Here is a 25848-nt window from a genome sequence, read left to right on the forward strand (position 1 = left end):
TGTCAGCTATGCCCCATTATGACGTGCTGATATAATGCATGTACAATTTTGTGTACGTCTGTGGTGCGTCTGTTGTGACATGCTCACAGTCAGGGTGACCAGCACCTGCCTCCTCACCTTGGTACACTGTTCCTTATTCGGTGGTGAGAGCGCTGGGCTTCTTCAGATCTGCCCTCCCCTCCCTCACCTCCTGGGAAGAGCGAAGCGTTTACACCATGTGTGTGGTGCCCGCAGGAAGGAAAACGGAGTGTGGACGGCGAACCCACCATCTTCTACATGCCCCACTGCGGGACGGCCCTGTACAACAACCTGCTCTGGAGCAACTGGTCGCTGGATGCCCTTTCTCAGATGCTCCTCATCGGGAACAGCTTCCGAGGACTTGAGGAAAGGTGAGCCTGAGAACGTAGAGGCCCTCAGGCCTGCAGGGGAGCCCTTCCTGACAGACCCCGACACAGGAGATGCTTGTCCCCAGGAAAGTAGACAGGGTTAGACCAGGGACATTGACCCCCAGATCAGGCTGCAGAGTGAGTTAAGGAGGTCTTTCTGGCCAAGAACTCCTCCCTTCCCTTAAGATGGACAAGTGTTTTTTAGAAGTGGGGGAAAAGGGGATCCCTGGATGGTGCAGCGGTTTAGTGCCTGCCTTTGGCCCAGGGCGCGGTCCTGGAGACCCGGAATCGAGTCCCATGTCGGGCTCCCTACGTGGAGCCTGATTCTCCCTCTGCCTGTGTCTCTGCCTCTCTCTCTATGTCTATCATGAACAATTTTTCTTTTTTAAATCTTAAAAAAAAAAAAGTGGGGGAAACCTTTTGCACTTTCTGCTGTGCATGCCTAGGTGTCTGCCCATGTGCCTCCCTTCTCCCTTGGCGAAACAGGTGCTTAGGGGGCATTCACATTTTCTAAGCATTATCGAACCTACTCCACGTTCCCCCTCTTTAAACCGTTTACTATCTTTAAACCACTTTGCCTTTATGTATTGAGTTGGATAAAACCACTCCCATACCTCCTAATCACGCTGGATTTTTAATTTTTTTAATTTCTAGATTGCTGGGAAGGATTTTGCAGAAAAATTATACCTACATCGCAAAGGTATCTAAATGAAGGGGCTGGGATGGAAAAGTGGGTAAAACCAGACCATTTCTGTTAATGTGAAGAATCTGCCTTTACACAGGTGGGAGGAAGCTCACCAGGGGCTTGTTGAGGGCAGAGTGAAGTTATTGTACTCAGAGAGTTTAGACAGCTCTGTTCCAGAAAGCGAAAACCTGTTTTTCATTCTCAGTATCAGTCCCACATACTCACTGCCCTTGGAGCTTCCAGTTCATCACACAGAAGCACTTACATCAAAATATCTGAGTCCTTATGTTTTTGGTTTTTTTTTTTTTTTTTTTTAAAGTACTATAGGGATGACAAACTGCACCCAGAAGTGTGGAGTTTGCTGTGACTGTCAGGGTTATTACATTTGAATTTTTCTGCTCAGATTTTAAAGGGACTGGAGGAGCTTGAGCTGCCTGAGACTTCCCAGTACACCGATGTATTTAATGATACCTCCATCCACTGGTTCCCTGTACAGAAGCTACAACAACTCCCCACAGACACTTGGGCATTTCAGGAAGAACCAGACTATCAGGACTGTGAAGACCTTGAAATCATCAGGAGGAACAAGACGAGGGATCATTGAGCTGCTGACTTGAACCTCCTGTGACGTGTTTGGTGCTGGGCACCTCAGCTCTGCTGAGGCAGAGCTGCTGCCATCAGAAATGACGGGAAAGTGCCATGGAGGACACGCACAGAGCACAGGAAATACTCAGTTTGGTTCCCTCCTCAGGAGGCCGTGCTATGAAAGGGCTTAGTATAAAGACCAATGTGGCTCTAGGGCATTCTCTTGGCAACCTGACAGGGAATATCTCCTGGATGGAGAGTTAACTACTCTTACAGAGGCGGTTTAAAATACCATTTATTTACAACTACATCCCCTCTGCAGTCCAAGTGTCCAGCCTGCTGCAGCCTGCCCTCTCTACTTGGCCATGTCAATCAGGCTTTGCAGGGAGGTGGGCACCCAGGTCTTCTCGCCCTGGACAAACACGACTCCCCGGTCGATGTAGATGACGATGCGGCCAAAGGTGTAAAGCTGCTTCCCTTCATGTCGCTTCCCGATGACCGGCATGAAAACGATGTTGTGCTCCTCGGCCTTGGTCTCAATGAGATCCTTAAAGTTCATGGGCACAGAGCTGGCGGCCACACCAATGCCCCTCTGGGCCATGTTCTCAGCCTCCCGTCGCTCCTGCATGGCCTCATACTGGAAGTCTTTCCTCCTCTCTGTGTGGGTGAGGTAGGCTATGTTCTCCCGTGCTCCGGGCTGCATGTAGGCACCTGGAAGACGGAGGAGGGGAGTGAAGAGAGGGGATCCAACTGCACAGAAATGGAGACTCATTTGTGACTCAGCGAAGGGCTGCTGGGCCTGACACAAAATGCTACGACAGATGGCAAGCACCCTCAAGAAGTTTACTCAACTGCCTGCTATCCTATAAAAATGTTTCTGGCTAATCTGTAGTAATCAGATTACTAACAGGAATCACTGCAAGAAATTTAGCCTTCCGGGGTGGAAACGTTGACAACGTACGGCCTATCTTAGCTCTATGTACAGGGCCAAGACCTGGGAGAATTTAGAATGGATTTAGGGAGCTCAGACAGACGGTGAGGGGCACAGATGGGAACAGCTCTAGGAGGTTGCCTGGGGCCAGGGTGGTTGAGGGAGTTTCTAGAGAGTATGAAGCTGGGGGTGGCCCACGGTGGGGCCTGGATGAGAACAGAGCATAGAAATGTATCTGGCTCATTCAACAGAGTATATAATCTCTGAACTCACTCTCTCCATGTAACAGGCTCAAAGGATTATAGAAATTACAATCCCAGCTGCCATTCTATTTGAACAAGCTCTTGGCCTTGTGGAGCTTCTCTGAAGCAGGGCAGGCCTCTGTGTTGAGATGTGAATACTCAGACCTAGGCAGTGACTTTCCCAGTCAGGGGCTGGGTATTAAGAGGACCGTCACCTGCCTACTTAATGTGCACAGACTGTGGCTCACTTAACTCCACCACCCTAGTTTTTTAAGAAAACCTAAAGTAGGCATTATGACTGTTTCACAAGTAACACAATAGGCCAGGCAAGGTCAGGCAACTGCTAGGTGTCAGGCTGTGTCCCGACTCCATGTGGCAAGCTGTTCCATTATCACACTGAGGTATTCACAGCCGTGCCAGCAAACCTGGAAAGTGGCCCTAGAGGCAGGCTCCCCCACAGTGAATCCAGCTGCAGTCAGACTCGGGTCAGGGCCCCATGCCCCTCCCAGTGCTGGGAGAGCGGGGCAGGGGGTGCTAATTACATAACCAGGTCTGGTGGGCAAGAGTCTGTGTTGGAGCAGACAGCCCACAGGCACCTGAAAACTGCTGCTGTGTCAGTTACATGTTCAGAAATGTGGCACTCAGGGCCAGGACATCCAAAGTGGAATCCCCACTCACCAACATTGGAGGACACTGCCCTGTTCATGATATCAAGTGCTTCGTTAAATTTGTCCTTGACAGATGGGTGTGCCAGCACTTGGTCTGAGAACATGGACTTCCAACCCAGGTACCACTTGGTGATCTCCTCATAATTTGGGCTGTTACTAAGCCAAGAGCAAAGTACCTGCCAAAAAGAAAGAAATCAGAAACTTGCACCCACAATGGTGGCAAATGGGAGCAAAACTTCCAAGGGGCCATTGGTTTTGACCTGGGTCCTTCAAGCTGGTGACACCAGCAGTCTCTAGGAGCTGAACAGTCTGGCACTTAGTAGAGTGTGGGATCTGAAGTCATCTTAACAGCTACGCATCCATGAATGTAAACTCCCTGAACCTCTCAAGGCTATGCCAGCCCCTACCCACAAAGATTTGGTGTCAGAAGCGGAGGGAACGCACATCAAGTGCTTAGCATCTGGCATGTGGCATCTATTCAATAAATGGTGGTTGCTGTGACTACTGCTTATTTTTGTTCTGTGTGATAGCACTGTCACCTGATAGCTGTCCAAGGATCAAGCTCCTACAGGCAGACCTTGGCAGAAAAGCAAGCGAATCCTCCCTGCCTCCATCCCACCAACCCCCTCCAAAAACACAGCAGGGTATACCTGAAGCCACTTGGGGAAGAAGTGTTTCTCAAGCAGCCCCACAAGGCTGGACACGGAGATCATTCCTTCCCAGTCGATGACCCAGTAAAAAGCATCCATGTGCTGCTGGTGGGGATTAATGACTAACTCCCCAAGACACATCCCTGCAAAAGAAGCCTGGTTTCTAAAGCAAAGGCACAGAAGCACATAGCAAAATCCTCATCAGATGACGCAGGACTAAACCTTATATCTGTTAATTTTAAACTCTTGACATGGCAATTCTTAAAAACCACTTTCTATAATCCAGAAATAACTAATACATATTTAAAAACAAATAGCACAGAAATTTCAGAACATTAATGCCTAGCATGTTACCAGAAACCCAAACCAGACCAGGAACCAAGAAGCTGGCGGAGTCTGAGGCTGTTGATGCCATAGGGACCCTGGGTATGTTTATATTCCACCTCTAAGCAATATGGCACTTCTTGGATTGAGAAATATTCTGTGTTCAGCTTTTTCATGGAGCCCCAGGGCCATGTTTTAAGAAGCATGGATCCTCACCGATGGCCACAGAAACCAGGGCAATACCCTCTTCTCTATTCCCTTACCTAGTTTGGGCACTATGTTCTTGACCATGAATGCTTCCCAGGAGCCAGGGGTGAAGACATCTTTCCAAGGCTGGAGGATGAGCTTGGCAGAGGAGTCGCTGGGGTGCCACTTCTGCAGGGCACTGGAAAGCTTGCTGCGGATGGGGGAATAGAGTGGTTCCAGGCGTGCTTGCATAAGGGGCAGCCACGGGTGGACCCAGGAGTGGATGGGCACGGTGTCTGTCAGTGGGTTCCAGTTTTCCACCTGCAGGAGGCGTGGGACAAACCAGTTCCAGATGCACTGTGCAGTCGACAGCATGGATGCCTAGCACTCTCCTGGCCAAGGCCCACGGGCCTCTGCACAACCAAACTAGTATCCCCACAGCAGCTGCATGGAATCTCCGAAACGAAGAAACCAAGAAAATAACTTCCCCATTTAAGTAGGGAAACTGGGGGAAATGCCAACAAAAGGGCTGGAATTACCCACAGGACGGTAACCATGTCAGCCGATTCTCATTCCACGCCTTCTGACAGCACTGGGGGAGCAGAGAAATGCCCCTCGTTACTGCTGCCAGCTGTTCCCATGACCTGGGGGCCCTACCTCTTTCTGCAGTTTAGGGAAGATGAGCTGGTCCAGAATGTTATCTAAGATCCACACAGGAATAATGTGCACCCAACTATCCAAAAAGTCCACCATCGGGTCACAGTTCCTTGGCTGCCACTGGGTGACGATATTTCGAACAAAAGGCATCCAGACTTCCCATATCAGCCTGTGGGAGAAAGGCAGAGGGCAGGCTAACTGCACAGACAGGTTTCAAAGCAGACAGTACACTGCCACCCACTCTCCAGAACGAGAAAGAAAAAGGCACGGAAATGCAAGCACAGCAAACCACCAGGCCAGTCCCCAGTGCCCAGAGCTGCACCTAACTCGTCCCTGCTTGCCCAGCCACCTGCTTGACCTCAGGGCGTGGGTCTCACTGCCTGGCAGGGTTGCTGTGGGCTCCCGTCCCCAGGGATGCCTTGCTTTCCTTTGGGAGCTCTCTGCACAGCTTGACAGCTCACCTCGTGGGTCACCTCCTTTCATAGACCTCTGCTTCATACTACTCCCACCACCCAAACAGGTGTGCATCCCCTCTCTCCTCCATCCCTGGCCTCGTCCGTCCGCTTCCTTACCCTCCACCTGCCTCTTCCACTCTCTGAAGCCCGACACTGTCAGCCTTACTCCCAGGGCAAGCCTGGCATGTGCACAACACTGGCCGACACATGACAGGCGCAGGGTGGGAAGGCCAGCCCCTGCCTTCCCCGGCATCTCTCTCCTGAGCCCCAGGCTGAGTACCTGTGAAAGGCGTCTGCCGAGAGGTCCTGCCCGCCGTGGGATAAGAGCTGGTCGTTCTCTAGGAGGGTCTTCCACCTGGAGATGACCTGGGTGCCATAAGCGCAGTCCTGGGGAGAGACCTGGCCGTGATGCGGCACCGTGGGCCAGCACCCACCACCCTGTCCCACCTGCAGGGCAGGAGCACAGCGGCTCCTCTCACTAGCCACTCACCTTCAGCGGGTCCCACTCCTTGAAGTACTCCTTCATGAGTGGGTAGACAATGGCCACAGCCAGGTCCACGCGGTCAGACATCCTGTACTCCTCATAGTACTTGTCTTGCAAGGTCTCAAAGATGCGGGCACACTCGTCCAGGGTGAGGGGGTTGCTGCAGGAGGGCTGCAGGCGCCGCTCACATTCCTCCACCATCTCCAGGACCTTGCTGAGGTTGGCAATGACCCGCTCCTCATGCTCCAGGACCTCTGACATCTTCTCCAGCTCGTGCGACAGGTTGACCACCATGTCCCGTTCATACTGCAGCTGCCGGTCACTCTGGATGATCTCCTGCTCTGTGAGGTCAATGAGCAGCTGCAGGTTGTGCTCCAGCTCAGGCAGGGCGAAGCCCGGCGCCTTGGCCTCTTTGCCAGGCTGCGGCGGCTGCTGGGACGGCAGTGGCAGCCCATCATCAGGGACATTGTGCTTGTGGCTGATCTGGCTGTAGCTGTAGTAGACCTTCTGCTCCCGGCCAGTCATGTCGATGACCTGGGAGAAAGTGGCGGGGGAGCCCGAGTCAGTGTGTGCCATCGCTGCCCTGTGACAGCACGCCTTGGACCGAAGGAGGACAGAGTGCCGGCGCACACAAGTGACGCTGTGTCAGAGCCAGGGGGTGGGGGGTTACTGCAGGGGGGCCCCACTGCACTGACAGGAGGGTGGACAGTCAGCAGTTCCAGACTGCTCCCTGGAGATAGAGATGGACAAAGCTTTCTAGGAAAACCTGTGAAACTGGAGTACAGACTACTAAACTGAGGAGAAAATCATTCTGTGGCAGAGTAGAGGCTGCACTGGTGGAAGCCAGTAATAAAGCAGTGTATGTCTTCAAACCATCACATTTTGGTATTAAAAAAGGCATACTTAGACAAAGGAGATCTAGAAGGACGTGCATTTAGGTGTCAAAGCTGGTAACCTATGGAAAGGGACGAAAAGCATATTTTTGCCTCTGTTTCCTGACTTCCCAAACAGGACCACACACTGCTCTATAATAATGAACAGTTGTTTTTCCATTTAGAAATGAAATGAACCATGAGAAAACAGTTATTAGACCTAGGAAAGGAGCATTTCTAGAAGGCGGAGGAAAATGGAATATAAAGTATACTGAATATGCTGAGACACTACTCTCTATCAGCCCTGGAAGTGTCACCCAAGAAACACGTACGTTAGAATCAGCTAGAGAAAAATCAACACAGACTTCCCAGGCCCTGTCTGGATCAATGGATTCCCAACCTCTGGCTATGGCCTGCACAGCTGGATGTCTAACCCCTCCTCCCTGCTGGGCACGAGATGCACAACATCCTGACTGCTGAAAACCCTGCAGTGACACACACAGTCTGTCCTGTGCCAAACTCCAACAGACAACTGTCACCCTTGTCCTCTGGCTACTCAGGGGGAGTAATGGAAAACTGAGGACTAAATGCACCTAACAGCGGTGGAAAAATTAATCAATTTTTAAAACTGAAAACACGGGCAGCCCTGGTGGCTCGGCGGTTTAGCACCGCCTTCAGCCCAGGATGTGATCCTGGAGACCCGGGATCAAGTCCCACGTCGGGCTCCCTGCACGGAGCCTGCTTCTCCCTCTGCCTGTGTCTCTGCCTCTTTCTCTGTGTCTCTCATGAATAAATAAATACTTTAAAAAAAATTTATTTGAAAAAAATAAAAATAAAAATGAATAAAACTGAAAACACTCCATGGTGGTATGCCCCAAATGAATAAAAGTGAAAACACTCCCCTGCACTCCTAGTCACCAAGTGAGTGCACCCTTTCCAGGACTCAAGAGCCTTAAAAAGCCTATTTTTAACCTGGTGATTCTACTTCCAAGAATCTATCCTTAGAAAATATCTGACACAAAGACAAAGCTTCATGTACAAACTACTAGAAACAAACCAAACCAGAAACAGTTGAGGTCTAGCAACACAAGTAGGACCAAATAACCTGATACTTCATTCTCTAGAATTACACACTCACTAAAAGCCATGTTCATACTGAGTTTTTAATCACAGAAATGTTATAAAGTTCACTGCCTGCGCTTCAGGAAGGGGCCACTATCTCGTGTACCACCGGGGTGCCATGGAGAGTGCCCAGCCCTAGGAATGCGAGAGCTCTCCCTGGACATGTGACTGCAGTGAACAGGGGGATGCTACTGCCCAGTGAGAAAAGAGCCTAGACGGAAGATCCAACAGAATGTTCAGTAACTGACCTGACTTGCGTGTGGCATTACATGTTTCTCAGGGCCCGTCCCGGATCAGGACCATACCTTGACCTGAGAAAGCTCCTTCTGGGGGGCAGCAAGCTTCTTGCTGATCCTGCCCTTGGCCTTCAATTCTTCCACTGTCTTGTAAGAGTATTTGGGCTTCTTCTTGCTTCCACTGGGGTCTTTCCTCCACTGGCTCAGCTCCTTCTGAAACTCCTAAAGCAGAAGGAAGTAATTGGTCAAACAAGAAAGTCCACTTTTTACAGCAGGTGGGGCCACAGAGACCATGCACATTCGCGAGGTGTGGTCTTAGATTCACACGAGGTTCTGTGAGAGCAGTGTGCCTGCGTGATGCTAAAACCGTCTCTAGAGACTCTCTGACACCTAGCCCCTCTTAGACATGAGGAGGTTCGGGAAGAAGGTACTCCAGACTGGAAGGACACACTTACTGAGTAGCTACTATGGGCTAGCACAATGCTAGTTTTAAATTCACCTCATGGGGTAGCCCGGGTGGCTCAGTGGTTTAGGGCCACCTTTCGCCCAGGGCCTGATCCTGGAGACCTGGGATCGAGTCCCACGTTGGGCTCCCTGCATGGAGCCTGCTTCTCCCTCTGCCTGTGTCTCTGCCTCTCATGAATAAATAAATAATAAATTCACCTCATGTAAAACTTAGAAAATGATAAAAGATTTTAAGTACACAAAACCTTGGTACTACTTTAAAATGAAGGCAGATAAGCAGACCCAAGTCTTAAGGCAAAGATACCTTTTGTAATCAGGGTTTGTAAAATGTTTCCGTAGGAAGATCTACAGTAGAGAAGGAAACTCAGGCTGAGAGTGGTAGGCTATGGCCCACAGAAGTGGGTTGTGCACTTGTCCTTCTGCTTTCCTCACACTGGTTTAAGACTTGGTTTCCTTTTTTTTCCCCCCTCTAAAAAAAATCTGGACTTCTACTTCAGGAAAATCCAAAGATCTAGCACCACTAAGCCCACATTTATAGCAACAATCACCTGGAGCTGAAGAGAAACCACCTGTTGGCCTCAGGCCCCACCACTCCTCGCTGCCTCCCACCTGGCTCACCTACTCACTTCTGTGTGCCTGGTACCTGCGGTCCCAGAGCTGGACTCACAGCAGTCACCCCCACACTATCAGAGTTCTGCTGCCATCAGCAAAAGGATAGTCTTGGTGACAAGAACAGTGACAATATGTGTCTCTGCAGCCTCCTGCTTTCCCTCATAAATGCAAACGAGAAAAAAGTATGGTGGTCAGGAGGGCGCGGCCCCTTCTGCCACTGAGCAGAGCAACACTCAGCTCACTGTTGGCTCCTGCCACACAGAGATGGAAGCCGTCCCGCCACAGAATCCTCTACAGCTTCTCTGGGCTCGAAGCTTCATACTTAGCATCCTCTGGCCTCAAGACTGCCCCATGCCTCCTGCCTTCTGCCATAAATCCCCCGATGGTTCTCGGCCCGAGAGGCCTTCCCTGGCCATTCTATTGATTTATGTACCTCACTACCACTGCCCCCTTACTTCCTTCGCTGGCACGTCTCAGCGCTCCCTGCGCTCACTACCACCCTGCAGCTGCTTGTCAACTGCCTGGCTTGGGGCCCGGGCTCCCAACCCTTTCTCACAGGGCAGCCCCGCTCCAGCATAGTGGCTGACACAGAGGTGTACAATGAACACCTGAAGGCTGGCAGACGGACAAACAGATACACGAACTAAGCAGCCACGGTCTGAAGTGGCTCAGGCCCCAGCCACCCTGACTCCTGATTCCCAGTTACCTCTTCTGCTTCTTCTTCTGAGTCGACCACGGGGAAGTCTTGTAGGGACTGAGTGGTGCGTTCTGAGCCATAAGCTCCCACGGCACCTTTCCCCTTTCTCTGCTTCGCTTCGATCGGGTTAATGATACCTGATAAAGTTCAGCAGAAGAGAAAACAACTTCAGGTCACAGCGATTCCTGCATTTGGACAAGCCACACAGTGGAACTGCCCTTCCTTAGTCCTGACAGAGTGACAACCCAGGAAGGCAAGCTCTCCTCTGCCCCTGCAACACTTCAGCTTCCATGTGATGTGAAAGTTCTGAGCATTTATGGGCCACACGACAGGTTGCTGACATTAGGTTATTTATAGTCTAAGTACAGGTTTTCATTTACACTTGGATTCTTCTTGGAGTCCCACATTGGGCTCCCTGCATGGAGCCTGCTTCTCCCTCTGCCTGTGTGTCTCTGCCTCTCCTTCTCCCTGTGTCTCTCATGAATAAATAAAATCTTTAAAAAAACAAAAAACAAAAAAAGACAAGTGATTTACAGACTCTCACAGAATAAAGGGAGGTAAAGTGGCAATTCAGTATGAGACCTCGTATCAATCACTTGGTAGCTCCTGTCTCCCAGACTTCACTTGCTTCGTAGTGAGTATAAACCTTGGAAATAACTTTTGTTTCAAGAGTTTAGAGACAAGACATTAGCATTTCAACAAAGACTGCCTACCCACCCCTACAGCTAGTACTTTGGCAATCTTGAATTAGGACGGTCCACTCGTGCTCATTCCAGGTCACCACCTCCAGACTCCACAGAGGTTCTTGGACTTTCCCTACAACTGATATGTTCAACACATACCCCAGGTGTAACCTGAGCAAATACTCAGGGAGTGGAATCTGGATTATTGACACTACTACTGTTTACATCCACTTGGTGACTGCTCACAGGAAACAGATCAAGGAGAGAGAAAGCAAGGTCCTGCAGGAAGAACCCAAGTGCATGGTCTGTGTAGCTTTGGTATCAAGGAAACAGGGATTTGTGAGTAGAGCTGTGTGGACAGTGCCTGGGACAGGAGGCTGGGCCGCTGAGCACCGACAGAGGCCCCAGTGCGGGATCTGCTCAGCCAGGTTTACAGTCTCTACTGCTGAACAGGCTACACACAGCATTTCATTGTTACTCCTGAAGGACAAATAACTGTGAGCAGGGAAGGTTAGACTCCTCTGCCTCCAGGGCCCAGGAAAACTGCCGTAAAGTGAAGCGTGCCAGGACAAAAGCCAACAGGGAATGCTGGAAGCTGCTTTCCAGAGGCCATGACCACCGTCCTCGGCAGCTAAAACCAACTGCTGCCAGGCAAATCAAAAACTTTATGTTAAAAAAACAAAAAAAACAAAAAAAACAAAACTTTATGTAAAATTATTTAAAATACTGGCAACAAGTTCATTTCTTTCTTTCCTTTTTTTTTTTTTTTGTTTTTAAGATATTATTTACTCATGAGAGACAGAGAAAGAGGCAGAGACAAAGGCAGAGGGAGAAGCAGGCTCCATGCAGGAAGCCGGACGTGGGACTCGATCCCGGGACTCCAGGATCACGCCCTGGGCCAAAGGCAGGCGCTAAACCACTGAGCCACCCAAGGGATCCCCAACAAGCTCATTTCTTAACACTGGACAGGCCAAAGAAAGCAGCCTGTTTGTTTGTAGCCTGTTTGAGCCTTTTCCTAAAAAAGCCTAAGCCTTTTTTTTCTGCAGAGGAAGTGTTTTGAGTGTGACAAAGCAGGTAGCTGAGAAAAACCGTCTGGTGCTGGCAAACCAGGCTGCAGAGTTCACATCCTCCAAAAAAGAGAAAAAGCAAACCACTCCCCAGACCGTTCCTCCTTCCTCTGCCTTGCCAACCTCCTGCTCGGCTGCAGGGTGCTGGTGCCCTACCTTGTGCGTTCTTCCCCAGGCCCCTTCCAGGGACGTAGCCCATCTTCTGAAGAAGCTTCTGTCCAATGCCTTTTGTGTGTCTTTCCCAGCTGCCAAAATCCATGAAAGACTTGGTTCCTCCTGCAAAGCCTTTCTGGCTGGGTTTAAAATTGCCACCCTGAGCAGAAAAAAACCCAAAGCTTAGTTGATGGAAAAAGAAAAACCTAAGAAAGCAAACTTGGATGATGGGAAAAAGACCTGGCAGAGCATCATGAAAAGGGTCATACGAACCAAAAGCAGAGCTGCACCACGTGTCAGCAAAGAGGTTGCACGGCCCCCCAGAAGGGACCCACTACCACGAGGAGAAACCCACATAACCAGCTTCTACCAAGCGCCCCCCGCTCTTCCTGTAGGAGATGCCTGAATTGCCACGACCTCCCACAGACATTTCAAAGGTCACAAGCCTGAGCCAAAGATGCTACCGTCTTTAACTTCTTGGGTCCGAAGTCCTTAGGAAAGTCATCCTGTTTAACAGGCTTCTCTTCATCTTCCGAATCTTCCAGCTCAGCCTCCTCTGCTGCCCCTTTCTTGAGACCGGCGCTGATGAAGTTGACTGGTGCAGAGTAGTCGCGGGCCCTGTGGGCAAACACACAGCCCCCAGGGGGCCTTAAGGAAGCCTTCTGCAGCGATCCCTTGTGGACACTCTGCCGGCTTGAGATCCCCCGAGAGGGGAACTCCAGGGATCCATTTTACAAGAGTAACCTATTCACTTAGACCAAAAGCGCCTCAGATCTGACTTCCTGTGATCACGGTAACATTGTTACCTGTCAGTGCATGGTTGATTAAAACAGCAATATATGATCTTACACACTGTATTGATTTTGTCTCAACAAAAGTGAAAGGACACCATGCAAACTATGATGTGATAACGCAACTCTTTTACATGTTTTAAAATTAACTTTAAAATCATTTGTTTTGGACCCCGTATTTCAAGTACAGAAATCAAGCAAGAAAGAACTTCGGATAGATAAACATCATCAAACACGATAAAAGAAACTGTATGAATGCAAAGTATATTAACAATTTTATTGGTCAAACTCTTAGAAAAGTTTCACCTTCATTACCTTTATTTGCGTATGAAAACTAAAGTAAAATACCTAAGAAATTAACTCTGAGATAGAGAGTATCAATGTTGACAACTGTCACAAGAACAGTCCTTACAATGTCCTATTTCCTGGTTACCTTTATAAAATGACCAACTTGTCACTAACCATCCCCATGGCAGTAGCATTTTTTCCTAAACAATGCAATGTAACTTAGGCCGTAGAGACCCAGACTCAGGAGTCAGGCCCAGTTTCTTACAGCCTGGTTATGTGCTTTTGGCCTCAGTTTTTTAATCTGAAAAAAGGAATGATAATGATGCTACTTTTCTCACAAGGTGAAGGATACCAAGCACGTAGAGTGCAGAACAAGGTACTATCTTATGGTTATAGAGAATGTTAATTCCTGACCTCTGATCTATTTATCACCCACTTTTAGGTTTCCTTGCCAGATGAGGACTTGATCTGACCTCCATACTCTTTCTCCCCAGCCTCCTTTGTGAAAAACGCACAGTGTCAATGGGCTAGAGCCTACAAACCACAGACGAAACACAGAGACAAAGCCAAACTCGCTACACGCTCTGGTCAAGTGAGCTGGGGCCACTGCACACATGACCTCTCACACTGGGGAGGACGACTACTGGCCTGAATCCTCCTCTCCTGCCTCATGGAGTTTCCTCTTCCCCTGCAGCTCCCTGTCAACTCTGCACACTGACAGGTCTTCTCCAAAGGTAAGTGCAGCCCACATCATCCGCTCTACCACAGACCTCTTCTCAAACTATGCCCCCTCTCCCTCCCTCACCGCAGCCTGCAAAGCTTTCTGTACCCCTGTGGACACCCACCGCCTCCCCTCAGGAGCCTCTACATACTCGTGCCTCTCCTACCACCCTCATTACCTTCTGCTGTAATAGAAACTCAAAAGTCACTTCTCTAGAGAAATCTTCCCTCACCTCCCAGAATAGGCCAAACTCTCTCTCTCTCAGGTCCTAAATCAGTTATAAACTTCCATCGTATGAGCTGTCAATTAATGTGTCTCCATGCTCTAGCGTCTGGGCTCCCAGAAGGAAAGGAATGGGGCTGCAGTATACGACATGGTACATATAACTGCTCATTAAACATGAAGTGATGGTTAAATCAGCAAAAGAGCAGCACTCCGGCCAAAGAGGAAGCTGGGCCTCCCTAGCTTATATCGTAGCTACAGGACTCGGTAAGGCCAGGAGAGAGGTATATTTAGTGGGCTATCTTCCCACCACCCCCCATCTTCCCTAAAGCGAGGAGGAAGCAGTCTCATGCTGGCCAGTACCGTTTGCCTCCAAAGCTGGGCCTCTCTTCATCTGAATCTCTCTCTGCCCACACTCCATAGGTGGCCTCTTCCTTGGTCTGCCAGTGGCGCTGCCGGTTGGGGTTAAATTCATTCTGGAGATCCCAGTCGGTGATCTCAAAGTTCTCCCGCTCATCGTCATCATCATCCATGTGGCCTTCCCCATCCCGGTACAAGTGGGACAGTGACATGGCAGGTCACTAAAGAAAGGGATAAAAAAGGCACGTGGTTTGTGGTAAGTCCTGAGGGGAGAGCAGCAGTAGGCTTCCGTCCCTGCTCCTCACTTCCTTCAAACTTCCTCACACTCAAAGTCCCAATGATTAAAAATCATTGTTAACAGTTCAATAAGGCAGACATTAAAAACATATTTCAGAAAACAAACACTATTTTAACAGGTGGGACAAAAGACTGGTCCCAACAATATGCGATTCCCTGTCCTGGTCAAGGTCATAAAACTTTACACACACTCACACCTAAATAACCCACAAAAAAATAACTTGGTATGTTATTCTACTTATTACTGCCTCAGAAACGGGGTGGGCATCTTCCTGGAACCCCCCCCCTTTTTTTTTAATACCATGATGACACTTTGTTTTCTTTCATACTGAACTGGCATGATATAGTTTAGAATAGAGAGCTGGTCTGCAGTATCTTCCAGAACCGCAGAGATCCTCAGCACATCTAGAATGGAGAGTGGCTCTACGATGTCTGGGAGGACTTCTTTTTCCGGTTCTTCAGCTGTTTCTTTTTCTTCTTCTACAGCACTGGGTGGCTCGCCTGTCACGGACACTGTCACCTCAGAACGCCAGATGTTTGCTGGAAGATTTGAGGCTTCTAACTGGCCTTCTCCCATTCTTCTTAAATTAGTTGTAACTTCAATGGTACTTTTACAATCTCACAAAAAAATGTAGTTACTCTGGAGTCAAAACGAAGGATCAACAACAACTAAATATGAGGAAAGAGTTACTATATCTGGACCCTTGGCGGTTCACCACCGGGAGTGATGGTTTTTAGAACACGCTTCCTGAAGTATATTACTTGGTGAGACCCTAAGACTTAAAAGTTTTCCTCCCAAAACATGAACTTCTTCTGAAGGCATAAACCCTACCTTAACAGAGATTTCAGCTCCTGGTAGCTGAGTGATGAGATTCAGCTGACTCTACCCCCACCCTCTGGGAATGCCTGTGAGCCAGATTAAACGAGGTGGTGCCTAAAAGACGCTTAGCTCAGGGGTGCTTGGGTGGGCCAGCTGGATAAGCATCTGCCTTAAGCTCAGGTCAAGACCTCGGGGTCCTTGCTCGGCGGGGACTCTGCTTCTTCCGCTCCAGCTCGGCCCCTCCCCACCCCGCTTCACGTTCTCTCTCAAATAAGTATTTCTTAAAAAATTTAAACTACTAAGCTCAGAGTAAAAACGCTCCGGGAGCAAGGGCTGTTACGGTAGCCCCAGATCAGGTTCCTCACCGCCACTATCAGTAGGTTGGGGAGGGGACCTCGGGGAGGACTGCTGAAACCCCAGCTCCGGCGGGTCGGCGGCGGCGTCGCGGCGTCACCACAGCCGCGGGCGGCAAGCAGCCTTCGCGGGGGCCGGCGCGTCCGGGCGCTAGTCCCCAGGCTCCCCGGCTCACTGCACCCCCGCCACGCTGGCGGGGCGCACAGAAGGGAAGCGCCCCCGAGCACTCGGGGCTCCGCAGCGCCTCGGCCTCCCCGGGCCCCCGAAGAGCCCGCGCGGGGCGGACGAGCCAGGGGCAGCACCGGGCCTCGGTTCCGCGCCGACGGCGCTCGAAAGCAGGCTTGGAGCAGGCTGCGCGGAGGGGCTGCGTCCCCCGCACTCACGCCCGCCGGCGGGGACGCCCCACCGCTGCCCGCACCCCCGCCCCGCTCACCTCCGCAGGTCCCGGGTCCAAGCGCAGCTACCGGCCGGAGGCCAGGAGCCCGGATGTGCCCGCGGCGGCGCGCCGGAAATGACGTGCGAGGGGGCGGGGGCGGGCGCGGGGCGCTCTTCGTCACGGCCGCGACGGGCGAGCGCGTCCCGGGCTCCAACGGGGCGGGGCCGAGTGCGAGGGAGGAGGCGGGGCTTCCAGGGCCTCGGATGGCGGCGGGCGCGCTGCCGGACCTCCCCGACCTCCCCGACCTCCTCCCCGACCTCCCCGACCTCCTCCCCGACCTCCCCGACCTCCGTGCCGCGCCCGGCCCGCGGGGACCCCGCCGCCAGTCTGAGACTCGACTGCGTAAAAGGGGCTAGAGGACTGGCGCACGGGGCAGCGGTGAGGGCCAGCGGGCGGCCGCGGGGCGCGGGGCGGGGGGCGCGGGGCGCGGGGCCAGGCTGCCGGCGGGAGCAAGGTCTCGGGTGCCGTCGGGGCCCCTGGCCGAGCACCGCGGTGGGCGCGGAGCTTGAGAGCGCAGGGACGGGCGGACCAGGGCCCCACGCGCTCCCTCCGGGAACCGCCCCCCAGCCCGTGGTCGAGACCTTCATTCCTTCACCGATTAATAGGACCGTGCGGAGCCCCGCGGGCTGAGGCTCAAGGGCTTCGGGCCGCCCGGGGAGTGGCGGCTGCCTCTGCACCCCGCAAGCACCCGGGCCCGGGGCCCCCCTAGTCCCTGCGCCTCTGGAAGCCTCGCTTTCCTCTTCTGCAAAATGGTTGAGGATCCGGGGAGATGAAATGTGCAAGCACAGGGCTGCCTAGGCGTGTCAGCCCCTAGTCTTCGCTCACGTTCTCTTTCTCTCTCCTTCCTATGATGAAAAGGTGCAAGCGGCAGTTGTTAAGAATACACGGAGCGCACCCGGCTCTTAGTCAAAGATCTGGATCCAACTTCCCGCCGTTGTGAATGAAACCAGAACCCACAGGAAGGCAAGCGACTGCCAGCTTCTCGAAACACGCGCTGTGACTCCCGTGGTCTCTGCGTCCCCACTGACGTGTGTCACCGAGGCCGACACACAGTGTGTAGTCAGGAAAGATGTTAGAAAGTGAGGTTTCATAGAAGAGAGGGCAGGAGGGGAAGAGAGTCTAACAGAGGAGAAGCTCCACCAGGGAGCAGAGGGAGGAAAAACAAGGAGACCAGATAGACCGTGTTGAGTCTGGGCCTGGAAATGTATAGGCATCTGGTGATAGGCCAGAGCCAAAGATAGAAGCTCGCTTGGCTTCTCTGTAGCTCTCTCTCCAGCTCTACAGCTGACTTCATGGAGCAGCAGTTACTCAGATCACGAGGGGCTGATGCTAGTGGATCTGCTTCACCAGATGGACCCTCCACGTGGCTTCTGGAGAAGGGGCCTCTGGGGACGGTGGGGTCACTAGGGGTCACTAGGAGTACAGGCTCTGAGCGCACAATCAGACTGTGCATCCCCAACAACGGGGCAAGTGGACCTCACGTACTGTGCGATAGGATGTCCTGAGAAGGTCGTAGCACCACCCCCGTGATATTCCTGTCAAAGATGCATACCTGGGACAGAATCACAAGGATACTGGAGACAAGCCCAAATAAAGACATGTTCTGCCAAACAGCTGGCCTGTGATCTTCAAGAGTGCCCAAGGCATGTAAGTCAAAGACAGACCCTGGAAGTGCTCCAGACTGAAGAAGGCGAAGGAGACATGACCGGTAAACGCAACACCTGATTCTGAATTGGACCTTTTTGCTGTAAACGAAGTTATGGGGATAACTGGCAAAATTTAAATGCGGTCTGAAGTTCCATGGTAGTGATGTGTCCGTGTTCATTTTCTGATTCTGATGGCCGTCCTGTGGTTACGCTGGAAAATGTCTTTGCTGGAAATATTAAAGTATTTAGGGGAGTGATAGGGCATCAAGTAGGCAACTTAGTCTCAAGTTATTAAGGGGGGAAAAAAGGTTCTCTTTGTACCTAGATATTTTTGTTTTAAGATTTATTTATTTATTTGAATGAGTGAGCATGAATGCAGGGGGAAGGGGAGAGGGCAAAGGGAGAAGAAGCAGACTCTCCCCTGAGCATAAAGCCTGACACATGGCTCAATCCCAGGACCCTGAGATCATGACCTGAGCCTACATTAGATGCTTAACTGACTGAGCCACCCTGGAGCCCCTAGAATTTTTTTTTTTTTTTTTTAATGAAGTTACTAGAGTAAGACCTCAGAGATCCGAATCACTTTGCTCCTTCCTTGATGTGGGATGGGGGAAGGTAGCTTCACCTCACTGCACCTCAGTTTCCCCAACTGCAAAATGGGGATAATGACACTAGTGCTCTAAAAGGAGTGTTTTCAGGCCACAAGACAAGACAGGCAGCTAATACATATATTAAAGCTGCTGGTCATAGCAAGACCAGTAAGACCTTGGTAAATGCTTAAGGCTGTTTTCATTTGAAAGACCCAACCTCACACCCCTACACGGATGGGCCCGACTGCGTAAAAGGGGCTCAAAGTTCACTGGTTTCTCAGGATTTCTGGGTTCAAATGCCCAGTCTCCAGAAAAGCAAGGGGAGAGGCAACCAGAGGTTTAGATTCCTGATTTCATACCCGCACATCATGATCTCCTACCACTGCCCAGAGAAGCGCTGGCTTTGGGCCTTGGGGACACCAGGCCCGTGTCTAGATTCCTAATGTGGTGCTCAGACATGGAGATAACCAAGAAGGGGTTGCCAGGCAACAGGGCTCCTCAGCAGGAGCCCGACAGGGCCCCGACACTCGCCAGATGAAGCAGTGGAGAAGACTGAACCACGAGGGGCGTTCACAGGCTACACAGCGAGTTTAAGGACAGAGCCAGGCCTGAATGCAGGACCTTAGACTTCCAGGCGGGTGCCTTCTCTGCTGCACCATGCCGGGGGCACCCCCACCGTTTCTGCCAACTTACCTGAGCTAAGATGTACATTGTGATGCCTGTCTGTTTGGGGTCCCGAAGCCAAACCTTCTGCATACACCAGCTCTTGGATTCCATAAACCTCCCCATAGTTTCTGCTACCTGAGTCCACGGTCCTATCACCCCCTCACACGGCCTATGCCATCCGTACGGCACTGTTTCCATATCACCTTTGAAAGATTTGGGGGGGACAAAATCCTTTCCTTAGTTACAACTTTAAATAGGTTGGTACCATAGAAACAATCTGCAAGTGGCATTTCAAGGCTGATATATTTAAAGTCTAGCACAAGTACCTTTTCTAGGACGGTGACATTACACAGTTGCACAAGGCTTATTCTTAGTTCAAATTTTGTCACAAAAATATAGAGCGTGTCCTGAACTGGGAAGAGTTGGAAATCCAGATGAGCTGAGATTCGCAAATCTGGTTTCCCTTGAAATGTTCCATACAGATGGTCGATACCTTACTTATCTTTCATGAGTTTGTGAAGACTATTCTGATAGCGAAGCTGGCAGGATCCGCAGACCTGGGTGTCATCTGCGGGGCGAGCACCCTCACAAGCAGGCAGGGAAGGGGAGGAACCACAGCCTTCCTCACTCATTCATTCACTGGCTCATTCACTCATTCACAAATATCTCAGGAGCTCCTAGGTATTACCTATTGCACAGTAACAAGGACCTTCAAACTTCGAAGCCTGGGGCAACAGTGAGAATTATCTCACACAATTTCCATGGGCAGGAATTCAAGAGTAGCTTGGCTGCCGACTCAGGTGCTGGTATCGACTCGGGATCTCTCCTGGGGTTGCAGTCAAGATGTCAACTGGAACTGCACATACCTGCAGGCTTGACCCAGGCTGGCTGATCTGATTCCAAAGTGATTCACTCACATGGCTGGTGGGCTGGTGTCGGCTGTTTGTTGGTAGGAGGCATCGGGAACCTGCCATGTGAACCTCTACCTACGGCTACTGAGTGTCCTCATGACATATGACTGGATTCCCCCACAATGAGTGACTAAGAGACAAGGCAGGGGAGCCGGGGTGGCTCAGTTGGTTAAGCATCTGACTCTTGGTTTCAGCTCAGGTCATGGTCTCAGGGTCCTGAGATGGAGGCCCATGTCGAGCTCCTTTCCCAGCAGGAAGTCTGTTTAAGATTCTCCTCTCTCTCTCTCTCTCTCTCTCTCCCCTCGCTTTGCCCCTACCCCGCTCACACCCTCTCTCTCTCTAAAAAAAAAAAAAAAAAAAAAAAAAGAGCAAGAGAGAAACAGGGTTGAGGCCACATCACTGGAAGTCACACACTGCCATTTCCCTAATAGCCTATCAGTGACTATGTTCATGTTCAGCCCTATTGAGGGTTGCCAGGTTTAGCAAGCAAAAAATACAGGATTCCCGGTTACAATGTGAATTTCACATAACAAGTTTTTATTTTTTAAGATTTTACTTATTTATTCATGAAAGACACCCACAAAGAGAGGCAGAGACACAGGCAGAGGGAGAAGCAGGATCCATGCAGGGAGCTTGATGTGGCTTCCTGAGCCAAAGCCAGACAGACATTCAACTGCTAAGCCACTCAGGTGTCGCTCACGTAACAAGTTTTTAGTGGATGTCCCATGAAATATAAAAAACTTAAAAATTATTGTTTCACCTGAAACTCAAATTTAACCATGAGTCCTATATTAATCCGAAACCCTATCCCCATTCAGTGGAAAGGCACAGCATCACCCGGGCAGCTTGGCAGTTGGCTTTCCCCGCCCACGATGGGCTATGCCTGGCTGGGGTGGGGGGCAGGGGTGGGGACAAAGGAAGAGTAACTGTTCTCGACTCAGTGTACAGTCCAGTAAGACCAACCTGAAACCCAGCACCAGGCAAATCAATGCAAAACCTTGACCATGATAAGTGCTTCAAAGGGAAGTACCGGAGCTTGGGATGGGGACGGCATTCTCATCAGAAGCACCATTTCTAGGTTTCTTAGATTAAGCTTTTGCATGTGATTGTGTGTGCATGTGCGTGTGGGGGGAGCACATGGAAGGGTCTGCCACTGAAGGGGACAGAATTCTGAACACACACACACACACACCCCTATGCACAAAACGGTGAACATGGAACAGGGCCTGTGGTCTGTAGGCTAGTTAACAGTAGCGTGTCCCTGTCAATTTCCTGTTTTGATGTTACACTGCAGTTGGTACATGTCCGTGTTGGGGGAAGCTGCATGAAGGATCCGCAAGACCCTGTGTAGTACCTTTGCAACTTCATAGGAGTCTATCATTATTTCAAAATAAAAAGGCATCGGCCCCTTGAAAACACCAGCTGTTTCCATGGAAACGAGGTCAGATCAGAATCATCCACACTTGCGGACGGACGGACGGACGTGGGTGCTTGGTCAGGAGCCAGCCCTGGTGGGTGGAGTGAGGGCTTTCACCCAAGGGAATGGGATTCTTTGTTAATTGTCCTGAGAAGCGTTCCTTTAGAAGAGAACGAGGACAGGGGTAAGAGATGTCTTCCTGGGTCTTGGCCCAGATTTGGGGCTTGAGAGGGCCTAGGGTAGTTCCATCAGTGGGAAGAACCCTCCCTGCTCCCAAGGCAGAGGCTGGGGAAACCAAAAAGCCTGGATTTCTTGATGACACAGCCCTCTGCGTGTCTGGAATCACTGTGATTTAAACAGTAAAGATATGTCTTCAGTCTGCAGCCTATTGAAGGGAACATCACAATTTCCCAGAAAGAATCTCATAATCTGATAAGTTCATACATTATTTGAAGACCCTGCAGGGGAGGCTGATAAGCTGGTTTTGATGAGGACCGTGGCCAGCTGTGTTTTCCAAAGATGGCCACAACTGCATCTGTCACCCACATGCACTTCCGCGATGTGACCCTGCCACTCCGCCATCAAGAAGAGGAATTTCTCTATTCCTTTGAATGCGGGGGGGGGGGGGGGCAGGGGGGCTAGGACCATGACAAACTGAGTGGAAGTGATACTGGGCCACGCATATCCCTTAACTGACTGGCTGTTCTGCTCCTTCTGGCCTCTGGTAACACTTGCTCTGGGAGAAGCTGGTCACCATATAAGACGTCCGGCCGCCCTAAGACCGCCATGTTGTCAGGAAGCCCAGGCTAGCCACGTGGACAGGCCATGTGATACAGAAGCCCATAGAAGCTTCTGGACGCTCCAACCACCTGGGCCCAGGCACCAGACATGGGAATAAAGAAGAGTCCGGGCGACAGGAGTCCCAACCACCATCTGACTGTGAGAACCAACCAGCTCACTCTAGCTGACTTCCCCAACGGAGATATTTAATAGTACACTGCTGTAAGTCACCAAGTGTGGGGCCAGCTGGTTTTAGAGCAACAGATGAATGGAACACTGGATAAGGCTGGATGTGTTTTGCTCCCCGGTAAGTGGTGATCATGAGCCTCCAGTGTCTGGGGCTCCATGAACTCCCCATTTCACTTCAGTCCAAGATCAGGAGAGACAAGAGCTGCCTCACACTGTGGGCTCATCACACACCAGGCCCCACTGCCTCTATCAACCATTGGCCCCTCCCAATACACCCATGAAGTTTTAACTTCCCCATCTTACAAATGAAGAAATGAAGGCCCAAGCCACACAGGCAGTAAGTTGGCCTGACTCCAAAAAATCTATGCTCCAAACCACTGGGAGTCACTGCGTTCCCAAAGCCCGTGAGCCAAGGAGTGTGTATAAAACACCTTAACCCTTAAAGATGTGAAACTGCTCTGGGCCCAGCTGGTCCCTCTGCATCTGGGGGCCTGTGCAGCAAACTTAGCAGGCCAGGAGTGCTCACATCCTGTATGTGCCAAAGAAAACACTGGCCTTCAACCAGCTCTTAGGAGATGATCTCTAAGCCCTTGGGATACCCTGTCTAGTAAGTGTCTTTGCATACCAGGGGCCCTGGGCCACACCAGGCCTATTGTCTATGCTAACAATGTGACTTACGAGGGAGGGGGGCCCTGGAATCGTGTTGTATCCCTTGACCTCTGCAGAAACCAGAGACTCCGTAATTAAGGTTAGTCATACGGGTGCCCCGTGCCTATGACTGTTGCCCAATAAAAAGGCTGCACACCAAGGCTCAGGCGAGCTTTCCCAGTGGCAATACTTGATATGCCTTGTCAGAATTAAATGTGCCCGTAGCCTCCACCAGGTGAGAATGCCTGGAAACTCACTCCTGATTTCCCTGCCCCTGCCCTCTGCACCTTTTTTCTTTGCAGATTTTAATCTGTATCTTTTCGCTGTGATCAACCATGACCAACCATGCGACCGTGAGCCCAGCAGGTTATCTGGGAGTCCCTCTAGCAAACCACCAATCCCAAGGGTAGCCTCAGGGGACGCGACACAGCTCAGAGTACCCTGCTGAGCACCCAAGATGGGAACCTTGCTTGCTTGTCGTCAAACCACCTGACAAAATCCAGGATGGAGGGGAAAAAAAAATCTGCTCATTCTGTAAAGCAAGGCACAGACAAATAAGTCCCTGTTCACTTTATTCAAATAATTTTTTTCCCTCTGAATCTGAGTAGAACCGAGGAAGAATCAAAGAAAATCTCATATATTAAATTCTTAAATAGATCCTTTGAATTTAAAAGGGTCAATAGGAGAGGCACAGGTGTGGGTCTTGTCCCCGCAAACAAAGCCACCAAGGCAGTCCTGCAAATTAAGAAAAATGGCAAATCCATTTCTTTAAAAAAAAGTTCTTGAGGGGAAAGATTAAAAAATACCTAAATTTCAAAAGCTGGACTACTGCCACACTCTTGGTTCTCCACCCCTAGGAGTGCCCAAAGGTAGGGAGGGAGTCTCCAGGTAAGCTGTCAGTGATTCAGCTTTTGCAAACAGATGCAAATACATTCCTCATTAGCAGTCCTGTTTTGGCGGTGAATAGCAAGCAATATGCTTGGATTAGAGGTCCGATTTCCACTCGAATGCAAAGTGTCTTCTCTCAGCAACAATCTGCAGAGATCTGAACAGGGAGACAAGCGCATTAGGGCCAGAGGCAGACCGACCTTTCATATTCGTCTGTGTGATCCAGGAGCCTATGGTCCTCATGCTGATTCACAGAAGCAGGAGAGGTGTCAGCGCACCCCAGATGGCCAGAGAGTTTAAATTTAGAAGCGTTCCTGGGGTTCTCGCCCGAATTCCAACCTGCATCCGCCTGACCTCAAAGATAGATTCTTTTTACTTAGGAAGACAAAGTGGTGGTGATTACGTCATAAATGCCAATGGATTTTTGGAGGCCAGGGGAGGATGAGCACTTGCTTTAAGGCCAACTGTTTACCAGGGATGAGCAAAAGCACCCTGTATACGGTATCTCATTTAAACAGTACAGAAAGAACTGTATCTGGCTTTTGTCAGCAGGAAGCTTTGAAATTCTACTAAAGAATCTGCAGAAGGAGAATAAGGGGAAGGTGTCAGGGAGAAACATTGGAGCCAGGAGCCTTTCCATAGGAGGCTTCTCTCCTCTGGAATGCACCAGAACTCTGGGATCTCGGCACTACCTGGGATGGGATCCCTGATAAGGACAGGGCCTGAGTGCCTCCGGCCTTAGAAGCTGGGACAAAGTAGATAATAAAAAGAAAAGAAAGAAATAGAAAATACGCTGATTATTTAAAAATAAGATCAGGAGACTAAAACTATAAATACAGTCCAGGCGGGAGGCTTCTTCACAGGCTGGAGCAAGAGGGAGAACACCCAGGCAGGCTGACTGTGGCCTCTCTGTGGGTTACCGGAGTGACAGGAAATGAACTTCCTGGAGCCTTCACTCCAGGGCCCACAGGCACAGCGAGGGCACGAGGCTTCCTGGATTCCCACGCACCCACCTGGGCCAGCTCACTTCATCCCCCAGTGGCCTTTGCAGGCCGACACAGGCGAATCCCCATTCTCCAGACATCACAAGTGGAGGCTGGGAGAGGACCAGTCTGAAGTGGGTTCCTAAATCTTTTGACGTTCAAGGTCAAAATGTGTCCCCATTCCCCCTTTGCAAAGTGAAGAGACAGGCAGGCACTTCAAATCGTGAGTGAACTCTGGAAGAAGATGGCCTTGGGAGGAGGAATTTGGCCATCTGGTGGCTGTGTGGTCTTGGGCAAATCACAGCACTCTCTGGGTTCTAGTTTTCTGCCCGTGTCCGTGGCCTTGCCAGGGATCCCAGGGTTACACCAGTAACCCTGGAGAAGCACTGGGTCCAAAGCCCTGGGGGTTACTCTTAGAGAGACCTGCTTGGAGCTTTTCTTAGAACATTAATTGCTTTGAGCCAACTCGATGCTGTTTATAGAAGCAGGATAAACAGACAGCATTCTGTGCAAACATGCTCTAGAATCCCACCCCTCCCCCCATCACATTGGTCCTCAAAGTCAGACAAACCTTTTTCTGTTTGGTTCTGCAAAGATCCCTGCCCCCACCTGATCCAGAGCTAGGAGACTAAGTGGTGATTCTATAAATAGCTCCCCCAGCTTGTCGCCATGGAAACCCCT

At 50.7% G+C, this 25848-nt stretch overlaps 3 protein-coding genes and 1 long non-coding RNA gene across 14 annotated transcripts in view; 2 read left to right on the forward strand and 2 right to left on the reverse strand.

Annotated features, from left to right (window-relative positions):
- The window catches only part of SRRD (SRR1 domain containing), a 31949-nt gene extending 16262 nt beyond the window's left edge, over positions 1 to 15687 (forward strand). The window contains exons 5-8 of one of the 4 annotated variants that reach the window (XR_007406259.1): positions 235 to 389; positions 1041 to 1086; positions 13682 to 13973; positions 15326 to 15687. Coding sequence is in view for 2 of the 4 variants with exons in the window: in XM_025474388.3 (XP_025330173.1) it covers positions 235 to 389; positions 1041 to 1086; positions 1475 to 1675 (402 nt within the window). In the remaining 2 variants the exon portion in view is untranslated. Of the gene's footprint in view, positions 1 to 234; positions 390 to 1040; positions 1087 to 1474; positions 3999 to 9445; positions 10721 to 13681; positions 13974 to 15325 lie in introns of those variants that run through there. The other 3 variants (XR_007406260.1, XM_049102017.1, XM_025474388.3) reach the window with 3 other exon arrangements.
- On the reverse strand, positions 1934 to 16526 carry TFIP11 (tuftelin interacting protein 11). Its single transcript, XM_025474387.3, has 13 exons — positions 16447 to 16526; positions 14546 to 14763; positions 12625 to 12778; positions 12164 to 12320; positions 10267 to 10394; positions 8553 to 8705; positions 6260 to 6787; positions 6050 to 6156; positions 5315 to 5483; positions 4735 to 4978; positions 4148 to 4290; positions 3508 to 3673; positions 1934 to 2367 (listed from the first exon to the last, which is right to left on the reverse strand). Exons 2-13 carry the CDS (start codon positions 14752 to 14754, stop codon positions 2012 to 2014), a joined length of 2514 nt encoding a protein of 837 aa, XP_025330172.1. The 5' UTR covers positions 14755 to 14763; positions 16447 to 16526; the 3' UTR covers positions 1934 to 2011.
- A 174-nt stretch (positions 16527 to 16700) lies between these two features.
- Positions 16701 to 18255, forward strand: LOC112676755 (uncharacterized). The gene is made up of 2 exons (XR_003146703.3): positions 16701 to 16827; positions 17308 to 18255. It is a non-coding gene; the product is annotated as an uncharacterized LOC112676755 (long non-coding RNA).
- A 5596-nt stretch (positions 18256 to 23851) lies between these two features.
- The window catches only part of TPST2 (tyrosylprotein sulfotransferase 2), a 52298-nt gene continuing 50301 nt past the window's right edge, over positions 23852 to 25848 (reverse strand). For all 8 annotated transcript variants that reach the window (XR_007406083.1, XM_025474395.3, XM_025474394.3 and 5 more), the window contains one exon: positions 23852 to 24341. The gene's annotated coding sequence lies outside the window, so the exon portion shown is untranslated. The remainder of the gene's footprint in view (positions 24342 to 25848) is intronic.

Source organism: Canis lupus, chromosome 26 (assembly GCF_003254725.2).
Source record: "Canis lupus dingo isolate Sandy chromosome 26, ASM325472v2, whole genome shotgun sequence".
NCBI classification, from domain to species: Eukaryota; Metazoa; Chordata; class Mammalia; order Carnivora; family Canidae; genus Canis; species Canis lupus.